This window comes from Sinocyclocheilus rhinocerous, unplaced genomic scaffold (assembly GCF_001515625.1).
Source record: "Sinocyclocheilus rhinocerous isolate Xijiao unplaced genomic scaffold, SAMN03320098_v1.1 scaffold2491, whole genome shotgun sequence".
NCBI lineage: Eukaryota > Metazoa > Chordata > Actinopteri > Cypriniformes > Cyprinidae > Sinocyclocheilus > Sinocyclocheilus rhinocerous.
The window spans coordinates 57,830-79,080 of record NW_015647049.1 but is presented as its reverse complement, the minus strand read 5'-3'; the positions used below and the strand labels follow the sequence as shown (position 1 = coordinate 79,080).

General features: G+C 35.3%; 1 protein-coding gene across 1 annotated transcript in view; it reads left to right on the top strand.

Moving 5' to 3' along the window:
* Window positions 1–1,349: 1,349 nt before the first annotated feature.
* The window catches only part of LOC107708609 (1,4-alpha-glucan-branching enzyme-like), a 63,744-nt gene continuing 43,842 nt past the window's right edge, over window positions 1,350–21,251 (top strand). Inside the window, exons 1-8 of the mRNA XM_016512882.1 lie at window positions 1,350–1,356; window positions 1,464–1,495; window positions 1,654–1,773; window positions 5,844–5,969; window positions 8,186–8,196; window positions 9,173–9,294; window positions 13,386–13,476; window positions 16,361–16,570. Coding sequence (XP_016368368.1) covers window positions 1,350–1,356; window positions 1,464–1,495; window positions 1,654–1,773; window positions 5,844–5,969; window positions 8,186–8,196; window positions 9,173–9,294; window positions 13,386–13,476; window positions 16,361–16,570 — 719 coding nt within the window. The remainder of the gene's footprint in view (window positions 1,357–1,463; window positions 1,496–1,653; window positions 1,774–5,843; window positions 5,970–8,185; window positions 8,197–9,172; window positions 9,295–13,385; window positions 13,477–16,360; window positions 16,571–21,251) is intronic.

The window sequence follows — 21,251 nt, the reverse complement described above, 5'->3', positions numbered from 1 at the left end:
GGCTTTGTGTGTGTGCGGCGCCGCCGGCGCGAACAGAAATGATCTATCACAACGCGTGAGTACCGCATTTAAATCTCTTTCAGAAAAGGTATATCACAGCGTGTAAGTACCGCATTGAAATCTATTTTGTGCTGTCTCATACTTGAATGGCTTAAAACACTTTAATATTTAAACTGACAAGGCTTAAAACACATGAGAATGATAAACTTTATTGAGGAAGCAGCACTGGTCCGATTGCTCATGATTAGTTAAACACTATGTCCTGTTAACAGCAGGAAAGCTGTTTGTATTCAAGCTAATCAAAGTAGCTTCGCTTTCACAACGAAGCACACAGCGTCTTCACGACATGGCTGCAGTGTCAACAATACTACAGCGAGAATAAAAGTTACGCTTTCTTTCTTTGCGTGAACATTTGGGTGGCGTTATGCAAATCTTCCCACATCGTGACGTAGACATGTGGGGGCATGTTAGAATGAGCCGTTTTAGCATGGTTGACTCTTAACTTTTATAAAGAATATCTCTTTGGATTTGAAACTTTAGTCTTTGCAACTTTACAGATCTTCTTTATGCACCAAGAGCTTTCAACACTCCAAAGAGAAAGGAAAAATTGAAATCGCATAATGTGACCCCTTTAAATATGCAAGTTAGGCATTATTTAATTAAATATTAAATATTATTACTAATTTGCATACATTTCCAGAATAGAAATCTGAACAGTGGATAAACCCAGGTTCAAAATTATTGTTTCATTTTGTTGACATATTAAAATTAAAGATTTTAAATGAGGGGATTTTGGATATGTTTTTTTATCACCCCATAAATAAGAAAATACTGTCAACAGAAAAAAAGACATTTTTCTTTCCACTAGAAGACGTGTTGGAAGCAAAATAGCCCAAAATCTCAAATTTGACCAGTGCATGAAAAAAGTATTTGTTTTGCCTTAAAGGCAGAGTGAGGGATTTCTGGTAGCCAATGTTTATATTTGAAATTGACATAATTGTTCTTCATGCTTAATTTATATTCTTTACTCTACCCATTTTTTCATTAATTGAAACTAAAAACTGTAACGCCATTCATATCTAAACCGCCATTCATATCTGCACATATAGGAGATGGCCACACATTGAAGCTCACCTCCATCTCTGAGATGTTTGCTCATGAACTCTTTTCATAAATCATTTACTTTAAGGGTGATTTTCATGTTACTGCTGTGAGTCCTGCTTTCCGCAATTTCCTTCTCCTGAGTCGGGTAAAGTGTACTGAGATTTTGTGTCCTTTTGTATTTTTCCATTTATTTAGGCTAAAATTAAAGGGTTGAGAAACTGAATGGCCATTATTGAGAAGAAAAAATGAGAGGTGAGTGTATTTTGTTTTGGAGCAAGTGAGTGAGAGCAGAAGGGAAGTCCATTTATGTCCATAAAAGCAGTCAGTGGCTGAATTCTCTCTTTTTCCCTGTGTGTTAGGTGGACAGATGGAGTCCTGGGTCTGTGTGGAGGTTTGTATAAGGTAATTGGCTGTCATACACAGCATCTTTAAGCCTGCAGGGAAGGATTTTAATGGGTGGTGAGTGGCCAGGTTTAACGTATGGAAACTGGGGCAGCTGAACTTCAGCCAGGAGTGCACTTTTCTCTCTTTTGCCCTTCCTTCCTTCAGAATATCCTGTTGGAGGCTCTGATTGAATTGTATATCTCTCACTCTGGTAATTTTTCCTCATTCTCACCAGGTCCGTGTCTTTTCTCCCCTACTTCAAATTCTCCTTCAGGCATGCTGGAGGTGTGTAACCTGTGTGTATTGGCCTCTTTTCTAACCTTCTTTATAAAAAAAATAATCAGCTAGTTTTGAGCAGAGAACATGAACAACTCATTTTGACTAAGCATGGAAAATAATCAAAAGTAATTCTAAAATAATCATATAGCCCTTTTTATTTGTTATTTATACCATACTACTACTACTATTTTATGTATAATTTATTTATTTCTGTATACTATGGTTCAAATGTTTGGGGTCAGTAAGATTTTTTTAAAAGAAACTATTCTCTAACATAAATCAGAAATGATGCATTGTTACATACTATATATATATATATAGTATGTAACAATGCATCATTTCTGATTTATGTTAGAGAATAGTTTCTTTTTAAAAAATTTTTTAGCTGAACTGATATTTGATATTCATTTGATTTAAGTAGTAGTATATAGTAGTTATACAGATAATTATTTAACTTTTTAACTTCATTTATAGAAACACCTCTGACTTTCCGATGCACAATAGGGGAAGAAAGACTGTGATTACTCATGAATTCATTTTAGCATCTCAGTGACAATCAGTGCATGAGTCTATCGATAAGTAGACCTGATTTAGTTTAAAATTCTAAGCATGTGGTAAAAGAGAGGCCTGCGTTTGTCAGTGCTATTTCACACATGCACACGTTCTCAGGTGCATGCACTCTCAATGTTTCATGAGATTCCCTTTCATCGTCCCCTTAATCAGCGTTGCCTGATGGATTTCCCACACACGGCCTTCTGCTGGGTGCCAAATGAATTTAAAACCTGCTGTAAGCATTAGTTAAAATCAACTCAGCTTTTTTTTTTTTTTTTATCATCAGGACCTGCAATCCCGAACCTCATTTATTCAGGCATGAATATTTCAGTACCCTGTGTAGTGATATTGCATTTTAAAAACACCAGGAACACTAGATGCTTAAAGACTTTTAGCAGCCGAAGGTGATCAATACAGATCCCAGGGTAGCTCAGAGATCTCCAAGCAAGCTCTCCTGCAAGGCCATGTTTAATTCTCTATGTGGGTACATTCTTTTTGTTGTGCTTCTGTTTGTTGAGAGATACCTCAGTGACTCCAGACAGCTGGTTCAGGGGTATAGTCATCGTCTCGAGGGAAATCAAAACACTGTTAACTGGAGTCTGAAGGAAGTGAGGAGAAAGGAGAGTTTTCTAGGGGTTTCTTCTCACTGAAAGTGTGTGGGAAGAGATATAGCGCCTGTGTGTGTGTGTGTGTGTGTGTGTGTGTGCATGAAGTGGGAAAAACCTATGAAGTTGGAAAAACCTAAGCAACTTTAACCCTCCATATCTCTCCGTCTACACAGAAATTTCCAGATGTTTACTCAGGAGCCCTATTAACACTTCAGGTCCTTTACTTATTGATTGTCATGTGAGATTTGAGGCTGGACTCAGGTGGAGAGTGTTATGACAGATCAGAGGGAGGATGCTTTGATAGCAATGAAATACAATTAAAGGTCTGATGTCACTTTAAAGATGAAAAGTACCTAGGTGAACTTTACTCTTGCGCTAAATGCAGACGAGATTGTTCGTTCACTCTAAATTAAACTCAGGCTAATCTTTAAATGGTCCTGTCTGGCTCGTTCTATAAGGCTGAGAAATGTACCTGCCAGATGCAGCTTCTGTAATTGTATAGCGCCAATACAAATACATTCACTCTCTATTAAACTCAAGGATAATACTTTTTTCAGCTATACTTTTGAGTCCAGAAGTACAGTATATTTACCATATTTTTTTCTATATGCATTTTAGAAAATTATTTATTATAGAATAAACTGGCTCCATTTGATTGTATAACTTGGTTCGAAAAATAAAAAATAAAAAATTAAATAAACCAGCCTTAAGTGGATGCTGGTCTTAGCTGGTTTCATCTGGTTTAGCTTGTTTTCCAGTATGGTCAAGATGGTTTATTCAGGTCTAGTTGGTCTTCCAGCTTGATATATATATATAAAGTTGCTGAATAGGCTATTAGAAATGCACAATACAAATCAAATGTCAGAAATTCCTTTTAAAACCAATGTGAAATATTGAATAAATATGTGCAAATGGTAGGCTATATGTTTAATTGTGCATGTTAATTTCCGCTATATTGACATTTTAGATTAAGATTAAATAGTATAGAATTTTAATATCCATAACATTTTAATGCTACATAATTTTTAATGTTGGTGCATCCCTACACTCAGAAAATAGTAATGTATACCTACCATTTAGGTAATAATATGAAGAGTTCAAATGAAAAAGCCTCTAAGTGCCGTTTGAAATTTTCTTCTAAAAATAGCATTTTTATCAGGCTCCTATGTTTAGGTTCAGTAATTTTACTTTAATGGCAATGTATAGGTCCTTTTCTATGCCATTAAAGTGAAATAAATGAACATAAATATAGGAACCTGTTAAAAATGCTCATACTTTACGCACTAATATGTACCTTTAAGGTACTAATAGGGGTAAATAAGGTACAAAAATGTAACTTTTGAAAAGGTACCATCCCAGGGACAGCTTTTGTACCCTTTTTTCTGAGAATGTATTAAAAGTCTATTTACCTTAGATATGAATGGCGTTAATGGCATTTTTCTTCCGGAACTCTACTGGTAAACTCTATTCCTCTTGCTTTTCACAGTCACACTCTAAGTCACTCTCCAAGTCATCTGTCTCTTTCTGTCTTTCTCTGTCATTCTTTCTCAAAGTCACAGTGTTATTTCTGCTGTCAGTAAAGCGATGGTATGTTCTTAGCTTGGTAATAGTCTGTGCAAAGCCGAGCAGAGCGGTTTAAGGATGTTTCGTCCCGCCCCAATGTGTCTCCAGAGCGACTATCGATCTGTGACAATCTCCAAGCTGCCCCCCGAGAGATTGAGTATGGTCAAGATGGTTTATTCAGGTCTAGTTGGTCTTCCAGCTTGACCAAGCTGTTTTTAGATATGTTTAGCCAAGCTGGAAGACCAGTTCACTGCTTATTTATTTTCAGCAGAGTGTGTACTCATGAAAAAAATGTATGAGCTATCATGGGTCAGTTCACTTGTCTCATTGGTAGGGCTATCGATCTGTGACAATCTCCAAGCTGCCCCCCGAGAGATTGAAGCAATGATGGACCTTCTTAAAGTGCTTTGTTTTCTTCTGCTCTTCTCCTCCCCTCTGTCAGCTCTCATCAACAAACACCTGTCCACCTGGTGTGTGTGTGTGTGTGTGTGTGTGTCAGAGTTTTTACTAAATCAGGTAGGCTTATGAACAGAGGTGGGTTTGGAAAAGAGCAGTGGAGGAGGAAGGAAATCTTAATTTTGTCATAATATTAATCAAATGTGGCATGGTTATGACAAAGTGCTGTTTTTAGAATCTAGATGAAAAGCTCTCAATATTTTCTTTTTAATAAATGGTTCTTTTAAACCATGGCATCAACTAGCAGCACACAGGAACCCCAACAGAGTTGCCTGGAAAATTATAATTTTGCATAATATACAGCATTCACACATTTAAATTGTATACATGTGTGCGTATAAACAGAAACACACACTACCGTTCAGAAGTTTGGGGTCTGAAAAATTGTTTTTGAAGAAAGTCTCTTCTGCTGACCAAGGCTGTGTTTATTTGATCAAAAATACACTAAGAACAGTGAAATATTAGTATGAATATTAGTATTTCAGCAACCATTAGTCTTCAGTGTCGCATGATCTTTCCAAAATCATTGTAATGCTGATTTGCTGCTCAAGAAACATTTATTCTTATTATCAGTGTTGAAAAGAGTTGAGCTGTTTAAAATTTTGTGGAAACCATAATAATTTTTTAATTAATAGAAAGTTAAAAAGAACGACATTTATTTGAAATATAAACATTTTGTAACATTATAAATGTCATTTTTGATCAATTTAATGCATCTTTGCTTTTTTTCTTTCCAAATAAATAAATAAATAAGCAAAATGTGAAATACAAATATATATCGTTTATTTTTATGTATATGTCTAGATGCTTCTATTTTGCATAAAAAAAAAAGAACCATAAAAATCACAATCACATGTGCAATCACAAAAATGTCACATTTGCCATTTCTGTCTGTAGCTTGTGGTCCTGACTAAAACAGGCGAATATCTGTTTTGGACCTCTCCCTGGGCCAAATATGTCACAAAAACATTTGATTCTGTCACCTATGACTGGACTCACTGGGACCCTCTACAACGATACCAGGTGAGTGTACACAGCTGAGTAGAAATATACACACAATAGAATTATTCTGAGCAATTATTCAAGACACTTTAGGACCCTCCCATTGTATTGGGGTCAATCTGACACTCATTCGATATTTAAACTACTTGAAACACTTGTTAAAGTGTTTATTTCTTGAATTTTTGTGATGCGAATTTCTTTCTCATTTAGGGCCATGAATGTGTTAAAGGGGTCATATGATGTTGCTAAAAAGAACATTATTTTGTGTATTTGGTGTAATGAAATGTGTTTATGCGGTTTAAGGTTCAAAAAACACATTATTTTCCACATACTGTACATTATTGTTTCTCCTCTATGCTTTTCTGAAACGCATCGATTTTTACAAAGCTCATCGGTCTGAAAAGCAAGGTGTGCTGTGATTGGCCAGCTATCCAGTGCGTTGTGATTGGCCGAATACCTCAAGCGTGTGACGAAAATGTTACGCCCCTACCATACTGTGATGATGCCCTGTCAGGCCGGAGCGATGATTCAAAAACATGAAAACCCATTATAAACGAGGCATTTGTTGCATCCAGTGGGGACATAATTATGGATTATAATGACTTATACTGTCTTTTTACGCATTGCGTTGCATCGTGCCGCGTAAACATAAAACCATGTCTGCATTTGTGATCGGAGAAATGACAAACAACAAGCCCTACCCTACCCAAAAAACTTGCTTCAAATATAAGAGAAAGGAAAAATTTAAATCGCATCATATGACCCCTTTAAGTCAAATTGAACCCCATTGGTTTTCACACAATTTGCCAAAAATAAACAGATGAAGACACTTGAAAACACTTGAAAAACAGTGAGTGTCAGAAAAAAGAAAAAACTTTTTTTGCAACTACTAGTCAAACACTAAAATATGAAATACATGAGAAGTTATGACATTTAAGACTCAAAGTTTACTCAAAATTGAAGACTCGTCTTCTGAATCATCCATGGCGAATTTGCTGTTTCATCTGTTTGAGATTCATAGTCAAAAATCTGTGAAAGGATGCCTTTGACTGTTAGTTTTTTTTTTTTTTTTTGGATCTCAATTACTAGAATGTTGCAGCACTGAAAAGAAGTGTGAAAAACCCATTTTACCCTCACAGGGTTTTGAGAACCAGATATAACAAAAAAGGCAGAAACTATTTACAGATAACTATGTACAAATAATATGAGATACTATTTATACATCATTGTTTTATACTTAGTCACTGCAAGTAACAAACAAACAGACAATAAATAAACAAAAGCTTCAGAGATGCTAATTTTGAGCATAAAAATATGTACTAAATGGTATACCCAGGTTTTTAACACAGCAACATATTTCCAGACAGGAGTCTTTCTTGGTACTTTGCACACATAAACTCAGTTCTTCTATCTCTGTTTGCTTCTCACACACAAGCACATGCTCTCAGAGGTTTCCAGTGTTACAGGTTCAGGCAGATGCTTTCTGAGCTGTCAGGGAGGAGGGTTTGAGTTATGGACTCTGGCGTGGTTTAACCTATTACAATCAGGTTTTGCCCTGCAGAGGGTCAGTGGAGAATCGTATATCACACCAGTCATCATCGACTGATAGCTGCTTCCAAGAACCAAGATATTTCAGTTTCACCACACACACACACACGAATCCTCTCTCTTGAATTTATAAGATTAAAGATTTATAATTGCTATATACTTTTCATTGTTTTTTTCTGAATGCCCATAGGGCCAAAAGGTTGTGGAAACACCCGTTTTTTATTAATCTTTAAAATTCACTATTTGTTTTTGGGGTGGAGGTAGTTTACAATAGAAGTCAAAGCGGGAGGGAATGTTTACAGGACCGTGATGTTGTTCAGGCGAGCATGTGGCCTTCCTGTGGCTCTCGACCATTTATCATCGGTAGTCATTAGCATCTCTGAAGCACCCCGCTCTTACGGCTACCCCTCTTCCGTGCTAGTAATGACACTCGAAACCGCCTCCTCTTAAGTGGCCCGTCACATTAAACAGCCAATTTAATCGGAGGCAATTCAACAATTGCTTTCGCCCTCTTGATGTCTTCGTTTCGCTGAAGAACCATTTGCAGGCGGCTTTGATATGGGTGGTTCTTCCACAATGACAATGAGACATACTTTCCTTTGATATCTATTCATGGCATCAGACATTCAAACAGCGACTGTGGTCAATGGCATCATGCTCATGATCTAGTTTTTTTTTTTTTTTTACAGGAGATGAATTGGTGAGACGATGTCATCTGGCAGTTAAAGCGGTTGCTGCATGATTAAAGGCAGGAAATATTGCTTTTTGCTTTCTGGAAATGGCATCCTTTTCAGTGAGCCACAATTGAATTAGCTTTCTTTTTTTGCATTTCACTTCTGTGTGCCTATATATGTAATTGCCTATGTTATGTCTGGCAATAAAACCGAAAAGATTGCCACACTAAAACCAATATTATATTAAAATTATATTACATTCAGAACTGGCATTTTCTTTTAAAATAAACTGTCATTTTTTTTCAAAATTAAATCAATTATCAATTAAACCAATAATATGGTGATAAATTAATCAGATTAATCACATAAATCAATAAATAAAAGATGCATCATTATATTATATTATATTATATTATATTATATTATATATTCAGGAGCACTGACTTGTAATATATGTAATGTATTGTAATATAATATAACATACTATATATATATAATATAATTCAATATAAAATTCCCTTTTAAATGAATTAAGCAATATGGTGAAAAAATAAAAAAAAAAAAAAAAAAACTTGCACCATATTTTCTGAGTCAAGCCCTCCAAATGAATTAATGAAATAATATGGTGATAAATTAATCACTTATATCACTATTTGCTGGGAAAAGCCCAAATTTAGATTATTCCAACATTGTAATATAATAATCAAAATTATTATTATATTATATCATATTATTATATTATGTTATATTATATTATATTACTTGCATTGTTGTGGGTGAAAAAAACTTAATAAATTAATTAATTTAAAAAAGGTTTGCTCTAAGTTGCATTTTCTACATTTTCAAGCTCAAAACTCTAGGCTTAGACTGAGAACTCAGTCTCTATTGTATTGTTGCAAGCGAGTCAATCAAGTCAAATATTTGTGTTGTGTTGCATCAGGATGGATCTTTGAGGTAACCCAGATGCTCAGCAGAACCTTCTAGCAAAATATCTCATCAAAGCTCACTGAAGAAGAGTGGATTGATATCTGGGCCCTTTCTCTCTCGCATCAGTTCGCCTGAGGAAAAGATTGCCTCGTACAAAAACTTCACCAGAGATGTGCTTCCTCGCATTAAGGATCTTGGTGAGTGATGAAATCTAAAGAAACACTGCCAAAACACACACGTCAAAATGATACAAACTAAGCAAAGTGGAACACACCGCTCTCTGAGGGCCAATCGCTAACCCTGAGCTCCGGGGCCAGAAGAAATCTTTAGGCTTTAAGAAAAAACGTACTGTTGATCAAAGAATCCATATGAGCAAGGTGAATTTGCTAAATCAGATTTGAAAGAAGTATACTTGACTATGACAGACCGAGCATGTTTTCATTGTGTTAAATAGCGTGGTTGAGTTTATCTTATTCTTTATTTATCACTGCACTAGCAGGCAGCAAAGGAATATAACTAAATGCTGTTGGAGAGTGTTACTTCAGAAACATGAGGGCCATTGCATGCCTCTCTATTAATTTATTAAAAATGCAAATCATGCATTTAAAGGGATACACCGCTTTTGAGTATGTTTTTAATTTCTGAATTAAAATCCTTTTTTCTTTCTTTTTTTTCTTTTTTAAATTGGTGAGTAATGGTGTATAAAGTCAAAATGCCAGAGTGATACAACTGTCCTGATATTATAATGAAGAAAAAGCTTTCATTCTTAGTAAAAACCATATTAAAAGCAGTTATTATTTCTTAGAAAAAAACTGCTTCACTGCTTACTAATATTTGAACAAAAATTCAAAGTCCAAATTCTAAGTCACGTGACTGTGTGTCAAGGTCAATTTGTCTTTAAATATATGAGAAAAGTTCACTATTTTATAACAAGGCAGGGTTAGTTAAGGTTGTAAAATGCCATGTAGTGTGACTCCCCAAAAACAAAATGATATTTATGTTAATAATTCATAAAACAATTTAAAATAAATAAAAACTTTAACTTTAAAAACTTTTTTTTGTAAATAATAATTAAGTTCTGTACATTTGATGTTGCAATACATGACATTTTAAAGTCTTTAATTTTTTTCTTGAAAATGCCATAAATATTATAAAAGCTTATAAAATCTTGCCAGTTTTATTTATTTATTTTAAATCATGGACACTCTTCTGTCATTGACCCATAAGTAATTTACACACCATTTGATCTCATATTTTGTCAAATTATGTCGTCATCATGTTTTTAGAGAAAGCACTGCCATCCTTGCATCCTCTAAGAAAAACTACAGAGCGTAGTTCTAAGAAAACAGCTCAAGATGCAACCTAAAAAGATCATGCATACAGCAGTGGCACAAATTAAGCAAAAGAGGCAGACGCCAAGCAGTTCCACATGGAATATCATGCTAACTGTCGCAAGCGGACTGTTAAGTTTAGTTAGCAGATGTGAGAACAGCTGCCGCCTCGAGGGATTCCATTACTGCACAGAGAGCTGTTTCCCATGATTGTTCCCTTACAGAGCTTTTGACATGGAAGCCTGAGAGGAAGCCAGCCTACAATTACTATGTCAGAAGGATCCAAATTAGGTTTTTTGAGCTGTGGGGATTACAAATGGTACCTTAAACATTAGTGTTCATTGCATTGGTCTGATCCATAAAACATAACCTTCTGTTGTTTGTTTTCTCGAGGGCTGAAGCGCTAACCTTTGCCTGGAGCAAATCTGTTTGTAAGCAGTGAGTTAGTTAGCGTAAAATTGTTTTTCACCCCTTTAATGGGTGTTAAAATAGTGAGTCATTGTGGCTCCTTTGACTGCTCTCTCTCATGATCGGCACTCTCCCCGGGGTTCTGTGCCTCAGTTAATGTGCTCCTCAACCCTCCAGAAAGCAACAAAAGCAAAGCTGCGCATTGTCTCCTAATGTAAGAGCTTTTTGGCACTAGTTTTAGAAATGGTGGTGCCCTTATTTTGCCCATAAATCCTTTCATGTCTTATTTTTCCCTGAAAAAAAAAATTATCGATTCAGAGAATTATTTTTAAGTAATTTCTTGTTGCACAGGAATACATGATGAAATGGACTTCTAATATAAAAAGTTAAATGTCACAAGCACTACAGTACTCAGTCTATGCCTTAAAAAAAGGCATCGAATATCAAAATAAATGTCATGAAAGGAAAATTTCTATTTGGAAAACAAGGTTTTCATATTATTATACGTTACATATGGCCTGCCCTTGAGTTATTGGGATTTTTCATTGTTGCTTGACAGGTCTGATGTTTAAATCCATTGAAAACAGATTGTGCGGCGGAGGAAGAACTGAGTCAGATGAGCGGGACACAAAAGCATCCTTTGTACTATGACTTAAATCAAAATCCACATGAAAAAGTGATTGGCAAACAAAAGGAGTTAAACGCAAGTATCGCAGAAGCGGAGGAAGGCAAGTCTAGCTTATTTAGTACTATGCTGTGAAAAAACGTCTCGGTTACGTATGTAACCCTCGTTCCCTGAAGGAGGGAACGGAGACGTCACGTCGGATGACCGACGAATTGGGATCTCGCTTAGAGGGACCAATCTACTTCGAGTGTAAACTAAACGAGCCAATGCACATTGGCATGCGATTATTGCATCCAGCTGCTGCTGATCACAGCGTGAGTAGTAGAAGGTCAGGAGCAGAACGATAGAACCGCTCGGCTCTGAAGTGAAAAGCTGAATATGCGCTGCATCTGCTGCCTACTTATACTCACGCTGTGATCAGCAGCAGCTGGATGCAATAATCGCATGCCAATGTGCATTGGCTCGTTTAGTTTACACTCGAAGTAGATTGGTCCCTCTAAGCGAGATCCCAATTCGTCGGTCATCCGACGTGACGTCGAGAGTGACCGACTGAAAGGGAACAAACAATGGTTAATCTCTCAGATGAATTGGGTACAGTCACGACCACTGCAAGATATACAAGTGACAACACATTTCTATCCAAAAAATATTGCTTTGTATTTTAATGTATTTTAAGCAGCCATTTTCTTTTAATGTGTTTTCAACAACCATTTTCCAGTTTTCAGTGTCACATGAAAACTGAGTTTCACATATCATTCTGATATGCTGATTTGCTGCTCAAGGTGTTTGTAAAAAAGTTTTATGGCACTACCAGTACCTTTTCCTTCGATATGATGAGCACACATCATGAAATGTGAAATATTAATATTCAGTATTGTATTATATTTTGGTGCCGTTCTCAAGTATCAAACACTGTGGAAATGTTCAGTTGGAAGATCACAGACGACGCTCAAAGCACCTGCGTAGGATTTAAATGTATGTACTTGTATCTCAGCTATGACAAATGCTTTAGTCATACTTGTTAAAGGAGGGGTAATAAGTTTAAGTTTGCCTGGACTCACAGCAGTTTGATTTGATGTTATTGAATCCTGGAATTTCCCTTGCGTTATTGTTTTCGTAAAACGGCTTGAAAAAAAAAATGTCAAAAGAATAACCTTTGTTGGGGACACCATGGAACAAGATTGAGTGAACTGAAATGGAGAAATGGCTTTTTAGTAATTACTGTTTTACCTCAGTTCTCTCTCCGAGACTAATTGCAACACAGTTATAAAGAATGACACAATTCAGATAGAAAACAACCTATTAGTTCTGTTAAATAAACATTTTAAGTTTTAAGTACCCATAAAAATACCAACAGAAATGGTCAATTTATCAAAATTTTCTTACTCACAGGATAGATCCATTTATGTATAATTAAAGGATGTGTACTTAAGCCCAAGGGTAGCTGGGCCAGGAAACAGATCCTGAAGGAGAATTCCTAAACCACCTGAAACTGGAGTTTCGAAACTTCTTTGACGTTCTTTATCAAAATCTATAGCTATAATTTTATCATATAGGCTGATTATTCACAGAAAGTGTTTACACTGTTCACATATTGTTTTCATGCATAATATCATCTAAATTGTAATTTATCATGCTGTCGTTTTGCTATTGAAGATTCAGATCATGCTGCAGTTGACATTTAATCCTATGCTTTGGTTTCACTCGTTTTTAATTATGTTTTAATTCATTTACATTTTCCAGTGTGGATGTCACAGCACTTGAAATTAATCTATATTGTTAAGATAACAACTTACACAAAGATTACGCCTTAGATGAGTTTCACTTTGAAGATCTTGTTTTGTTAAAGGTCTTTTGACTGTAAAACTAATTTAAAATGCTTTTTCTTTTCTACACTTTTTTTCCCCTTATATTTTCATCTCAGGATACAACTGTGTCCAGCTCATGGCAATCATGGAACATGCCTACTATGCAAGCTTTGGCTATCAGGTCACTAACTTCTTTGCAGCTTCCAGGTACATTTACATTTATGCATTTGGCAGATGCTTTTATCCAAAACGACTTGCATTCAATGCATATATTTTATCAGTTCATGCATTCTCTGGGAATCGAACCCATAACCTAAGAGGTTTGAATGTATATCCCTAAGTAGACTTGAAATATAGTTCATATATCATGTTTCTGGCAATTAAAGGTTGCATTCATGTGTGAATGGTGTGGCTTGGTGGATAAAGAATTGGGCTAGTAACCTAAAGCTTGTAGGTTCAATCCTGCATCAGCTAAATAATGTGTTATTTGTGTTGGGGTGCTATACAACTGTTTTAGTCATGAGTAAAGACATCCAAACCAAAGCTATGTTGTTAAATAAAATGCATAGTCACTGTAGCAGTGTATAACAGGGGTCTTAATTGGTGGGTGGCAACCCAAAAATGGGTGGTTGGTCTGTTCTGGACAATGCTGTGTATAATTACATAAATAGGCGTAACTTTTCAAAAGGAGGAGAAACTTTCCATATCTTTTGTCATTGTGCAGTCAAACTCAATATTTAGTGTAAATTCATCTGTCACTTCATTCCATCATCCTCACATGGTCAAAGCTAGGCAAAATAGAATAGAACAACCACTGCTGTACAATGCATATGCTATGTTTGCATTTCCGTCATGAAGCTGTCGGACCACTAACAGCTTTAAATTTGTCAAGGCGGTTATGTATTGTATTTTTAAGAATGAAGGTTAACACCTTTGTCCCCAAGGAAATTATATTCACCTCGGGACTTCAGATCTAGTTGTTCCGGATATGGCAAGAACATGCACTTCTCCTTCACCAAAATGCATTAGCTGTGCCCTGGTCACATTTGATTTATTAGTGTTATATCTACAAGGCCTGGTAGACTGAGCGTGTGGCAGTATCTAAATGCTTTTCATTTTCCTTTAGAGCTCAGGGTTTGGTGGGGTTGTCTCTCAGCCCATGCAGCAGTAATTCCAGTCCTTAAATCAGGATGAGGTCCTCTGTCAAGGGCAGTAATCTTACAGTAAACACATTTGCCACTAATCCCCAAATAGAAGAAAGCCCCGATAAATAACAATAGTAAAAAACAGAATTGGGTCTCCAAAATAAATAAACTCTCATGAAAGAAAATTGCATCTTTGAATGTGGGGAGTGAGCAACTCCCTCAACCTAATAAGATATGACAGAGTCATTGGGAATCTTTATTTGGCTTTGGCTGGCTGAGGCGACCAGCACTGGTGGACCAGTCCAGATAAAGTGCAATGTATACACAGTAATTTCACTCATGATTGATCACTCATGCACATTTAGGACCTATTCCTCTTTCTGCTGGGTGGAGGGAGCAAGCAAGGGAGGTGACTTGGAAAATCATTAGCTCTCTTCTCACTTTACTTGTTCTTTGTCCTGATATCTTTTAACCCAGTGGAGTAAATATACCGCTGGGCATGCTGGGAGTTTGGGAGCATTTGTTTTTTGTGATTTTACCCTTGGATCAGAATCCACACCCTTTTTTTATTCTGCACGAGGCTCTTTATTTAGCTGTGATTTGATTAGCTTTAGTTGTTAGTTTCTGGTAGTAGATGCCATAACTAGACCATTATGCAGGCAAAAATCATGTTTTTCCATCAATGGCCATTTAAAATCTTGTATTCTGATTAAATACATTTTTGCAAGCAACATATAAATCACAAAAATGTCATTAGGTGTTATGTCATTTATGGCCAAGGTGATTGCAAGTGTGCCTCACACAACCTGAAAAGTAAAGCCATCTGGTGGCTCGCTGCAGTATAGGTCATAAACCCCGCCCTCTCCATGTAAACGAATGGGACATGAGCCAAACTAAATAATCAAATTAAACTTCAAATAATTTTTTCCCAAAGATGGTTTTCTTCATTTTAGGTAGTTCTTATCACGCTGATGTATGTTCGAGTCTTTGTTTTTGTTTTTTTCTAATAAGTTTGCTTTTAATTAGTTATTTGATGCTATAAAAATGGAGTGTGGCATCATGATTGTGAGTTTGCAATTGGGTCTGCGGGAGTTTGGGCGGGACTTTCTCTACCTTAGAATCACTACTGCACGAACTCTGGCTCCAAATGACATCATTTTCGCAAGATGACAGTGGCCATACTGAGATGTTTTTGGCTTCACTTTTCTGTAATGGAAGGAAGTATAGCCGTGTCGTCCATATTTTTTTACAATCTGCCGGTGATTGTCTCAAATGTCTCAAAAATCTTGTGCCATATTTTCATCAGAAAAAAAGGCAGTGATTCTGATTTGATTCCTCAGAATGAATCAGGTTCTTTAATGATTCTTTTAGTACTTTTGAGGAAGATTTTTTATTATTTATATTTTAATAATACAAATTTAAAATATATTCTGTATATTTATGTATATAAAATGTATCTGCAACAAAACCATTATATAGTAATAAATAAATTACATTTTAAAATATTTTATTTTTAATTCAAAACATATAGTAAAATATTTATGTATTTGTTTTTTTATAAAATGCAACTGATTGCAACACAATATATAATGTTAATGTAATTGTAATGATGTAATTAAGTGAACTATATTTTTGTGCCCTGTTTATTAATAATAATAATAAAATTATTATTAATATAAGGACTGGTTCTTGTTTCCCAATCCTATTGCTAAAGGATATCTCCTTTCCATTCATATTATTTATGAGATTTGCCATTAAAGGTAAATATTATATCATGTGGATAGTAGTATTTTATAATTAGCTGCTAATTAGTTATTCAGTTGACCTTTTTATTCCAAGCAACATACCGTTACATGGACTTTATCAGCTAGTTTACAACTCCTCATAACCATCAATCTATCAAACACCAATTTATTCTAAAAACCTCGTATTCTCTTTTCCCTCAGCCGCTTCGGCACTCCTGATGATCTGAAGCATCTGGTTGATACTGCACACTCCATGGGCATCACGGTTCTTCTGGACGTGGTCCATAGTCACGCCTCCAGCAACACAGAAGATGGGCTGAACTACTTTGATGGGACGGACTCCTGCTTCTTTCACGGAGGCTCCAGAGGAAACCACTCACTGTGGGGTAGTCGACTCTTCAATTACTCCAGGTGAACCAAGGCTAAGAAATATGCAAGCTGAATACATTCTGCTCACATTCCCAACTCGTGTCCTTTTCAATTAGTTCTCATTTGTGAACATCAAAGAGCCCTTGAGTTTTCCACAAGCTTTCACATGCTAATAGTCCACTAATAGATCTTAATGGCATTTAAGACGTCTAAGAGGTACTACAGTGTTTCCTGAACAATCACAGCCATTCACCTATGATCCACTTTGATTACTGGGCAAGTGTGGCACGCCTCGCATGCTTTACTTCATGGTTTGCAAACAAGCTTTTTTTGGTAAATCTTCAATCCGTGTCGCCTTACTCACAATAAGAACCTTAAGAAATGTATCCCGTCCCTCGTCTTTCTTCTCCCCTCTCCTCATCTCTGAGATGACTCTCTTTATGCCACCTCTCAGCGCTGATCCATTAGAGGTCCCAGTGCTGCCCTCCATTGCCCTTTTCTGTAATGGGGTTTCACATCATTGTTGTTTGAATCTGAAGAGTCATACCTCACCCACCAAAATGATAGTCCTGTCTGGCGGTTACCTCTTCGAATGAACATTGATTTTTGGACATATCTTTGTTATTGATTCTGGCCGTATTCCTTTTGTTCCCTCTCTGCTTCTGTGTTTTCCTTCCCGGGTTCCTGTTTGCCGCAGGCGATATTTTAATGTTTTTGCATAGCTTGATAGAGATGGGATGGAATATCTGCAGTACTAGAGTGAAAAAGTTACTGGTCAACATGAGTGACATTTTGTGCTTTATGTAGCTGTTTAGTCACATGTAAGTGTTGTCAGAGCTACTGTCATACTATAGTTTGTAAATGCACAAGCTAGTAAATTTAAATGTAAAAATACAAAAATATAAATTATATATTATATATATTTATTTTTACACTAGATTATAATAGGTTAATTAATTATATTTAACAAAATGTAAATTACAATATTAAGTATATAATTATTTAATAATAAATAAACTTTGAAAACATTAACAAATTTTAACAAAATTTTTTTTATTTTGTAAAATTATTGTTATTTTATATTATATGTTTGTGTATAATATTTTTGTGTCTTTACAAAAAGTATGTATTATTTATATATACTCTAGTAGTTATTAATATTTTGAATTCGTTTTTATTTTTATATTTTCAGTTTTCATTTTAATTTTAGTTTAAGTAATTTCAGTATGCGCTTTTGCCATTTTATTCTTTTGCCATTTATATATATATTTATTTCAGTTAGTTGTGAATACATTTACATTTTCTTTGAAGTTTTCATCTAATATTTATATTTATTTACTTTCAACTTCATTTCAGTTCATTTTAGTTTTTGGTTTAGTTAAAAACAACAACACTGACTTTAACTGATAACCTTCTTATTTACAATAACTTAGTAATTAGATTGTGTTTACACTTTGATTGCTTCATGGTTCATTGTAAAGGTTTCCCAAACATTTTTATGTATGTAAGCTTACTTTTATGCTTCCAATAACGTCATTTTTCTTGTGTAATGTCTTCGAAGTACTCTTAGCCATCAAATATTAAGCCTGGGATTTAGTATTGTGCTCAAGGAGAAAAAGATATCTTGAAACCTTGGAAACTGCACATCACAAAGCGTTAAAAAATAAATAAATAAAAAATGATAAAAGACCAAGCACATTAAAACAGCTCAGTTTTCATTCTCACAGTCCTGTAGAATTAATCTTGAAATAATGCAGATGGTTTTCAAATCATGTAATGCCATTATACCCTGCACATTGTTATTATATATACTTTCAGATTGTTTATTCAGACAAACAAATCAATGGCTGCTTGGTGTTTCTTGAAAGAAACTCAAAAACAACAGCCTATCTATTCTAATCTAGCTTTTAATTACCTTGCATTGCAGTTAATTGAGAGCTGGCAATTTATACCCGTTGTTTTGACGTTCTTCAGTCTTTGATTTTTGAGTTTAATTATTGTTAAATTGGCATCGTTTTTTGAATGTAGTTTTGATTCTTTTAAAAAATATATTAAGTTTGATATTTACATTTTTTTCTGTAGTTCACTTTGCAACTTGATGCGTGTGTGCGTGTTTGTTTACACAGATAAATTTGAGAGATCATTTAGTGATGGAATAAAAGGACAATAGACCGTACAGTTTCAAAGCTTTGTGTTGTGAACAATTTATTTATTAATTCTGTTTTATTTGTTAATCTGTTATTTTGTGGACTGTTGTTTGAAGGCTTTGATGTTGTTGTTGTTTTTTTGTTTTTCCGTTCAGGGTTTGTTTAGCCCCAATTATTTTTGATACTGATGAGGGATTGGTGGAGTGGCAGTAATATATTGATTCTTCTTTAAAGTCTTTCATCTGTGGCCTGCTGCAGTTGTTGGCGTCTTTGTGGTGTAAATGAGCCTGTCTCATCCGCCTCTTACCTCTGTCAATTCCCTCTAACAATCTCCTCTCTCTCTTTCCTTTGCATCTCTTCATCATGCATAAGCTCAAGAGTGCGTGAGAATGAAGTGTCTAATACTTCTGTAAAAGTTTTTTTGTTTTGTTTTGAAGTGAGTCACCAGTGATGAGCGTTGTTCTTCCCGTGTGTTTACATCTTTTGAAGGTGATTGTAAATGATAACTGTGTCGACTCATCTCCTTCGACTATCCTTATGGGTTTGACATGACCCATCGGAAATAGCCGAAGGATGACCCACTCACCCTCATTTCCATTAAAATCCAATCAGAGGAGACACGCCTCACTTCCGTGGGTCCGTAAACGGCCGTGACGTCCCCTGATCTGATACACTCCGTGTCCGAAACTGAACACAAGTGTTTTGTATGACGGTTTCTATGAAAGAATGGATTCATACAGGCTTCCAAAGCACCATAAAGTCACGTCTAAAGATCTAGAAAAAATTCCAATGTGCTTTATACATGGCCGAGTACACAATGCTTATTACTCAGAAGAAATTGAATAATTAACAAACAAACAAACAAAAAAAATATATATATATATATATATATTTATATATATTTTTTGTGTCAAATAAGTTTTATTGAAAGACAAAGATTTTGAAGATGGATCTGCAATCTTACATATTTAGTCTCTTTAACCTATACAAAGAATAAAATCAAAATTAGAAAAGAGAGAGGACAAAACACATCACAAAGCATCCCTTAGCAGACCTGTTTACATTAAATTGTAAAGTATGATGAAGAAATATTAAAACATTACATCAACAAATGATGCATTCGTCCATAGGGTTTCCATCAAGATAACAGAAAAAAGAGACAGAGCCTCCTTTTTCTTCCAGAACAACAGTAGTAGCTTCTTGGCTGTAATTAAAATGTACACGAGCAGATTGTGTTGTGCTCCTGATAATGGATGCATACGTTCAGAAAGTCCCAGAATGAAAAGTGCCGGATCCGGCTGCATTTGCACCATAAAAATCTCTGAAAGCACATCAAAAATTTCATTCCAATAACTCTGTATCTTGGAGCAAAAAATACATAAATCAGCATCTACTGAATTACATTTGTCACAAAGACGTGGGACATTTTGTAAAATTCTATGTAGTTTCTTTTTTGAATAATGTAGTCTGTGAATGACTTAATAAGGCAGTGTCTAGAATTGATAGAATGTTCTTTAATATCCTTGAAACTCGTCTGCCATGATTCCTCAGAAATTTCCACTCCTAGTTCCTTCTCCCATTCTTCCTTAAGAAAACTTGTAGAGGGAGAAATAAAGGATTTTTAATGATCGATAATGCCTTTTTACTTCCTTTACACTGATCAAGACACATCAATAATTGAGGGTGATGTATTATCCAATGAAGGTGTGTGAGGACATATATAATTCCTAATCTTTTGAAATCTAAAAAAATGACTCTGAGGGAATTTAAATTTCTGTTGCAGCTGACTAAAGGATGCCAGAGCCCCATCAATGAAAAGGTCCCCTATAGTACGTACACCCATTTCTTCAAATTTTGCACAAAGGTCCCATCCAATCTTGATGGGGTAAATTATGGATTCTTAGCGATTGGAGAACGGACAAATAATCGAGTGTAATTGCTTAAAAAAGGATTTAGGTAGAAAAAAATAGAATAGATAAATTATCTGTGGCAAGAATATAATTTTAATTGCATTTATTCTACCAAATAGAGAAATCGTTAGTGCTCTCCAAAATTGTATATTAGCTTGCAGTTTGGAAAATAACAGGGTCAAGTTGGCCTTTAAGAGCGAAGAATATTTATTGGTAACTGCAATTCCAAGATAAGTAAATTTTTTCATTGAGTCTTTAAATGGAGACAAATCTTTTAGTCCAATGGACATTAGCTCACTTTTATTTAAATTAACTTTAAACCCCGAAAACATCCCAAAGACATTAATAGTATCCAAAATAACCGGCAGACTCACATGGGGTTTGGGAGCAGGATATCATCTGCATATAAAGATATTTTAGTTCCTGATTTTAAAGTGTTAAAGCCATGAATAGAAGAGTCAGAACGAATGTATTGAGCAAGGGCTCTATGGTCAGCGCAAATAAAGAGAGCAGAAAGGGGGCAACCTTGCCTAGTCCCTCTTTGGAGACTAAAGGGACCAAACAAAGTATTATTAGTTAATACATGAGCTATAGGACTTTTATACAAAATCTTAACCCAATTTATAAATTTATCACACATGTCAAATTTGTTTCTAGTACTGCGAA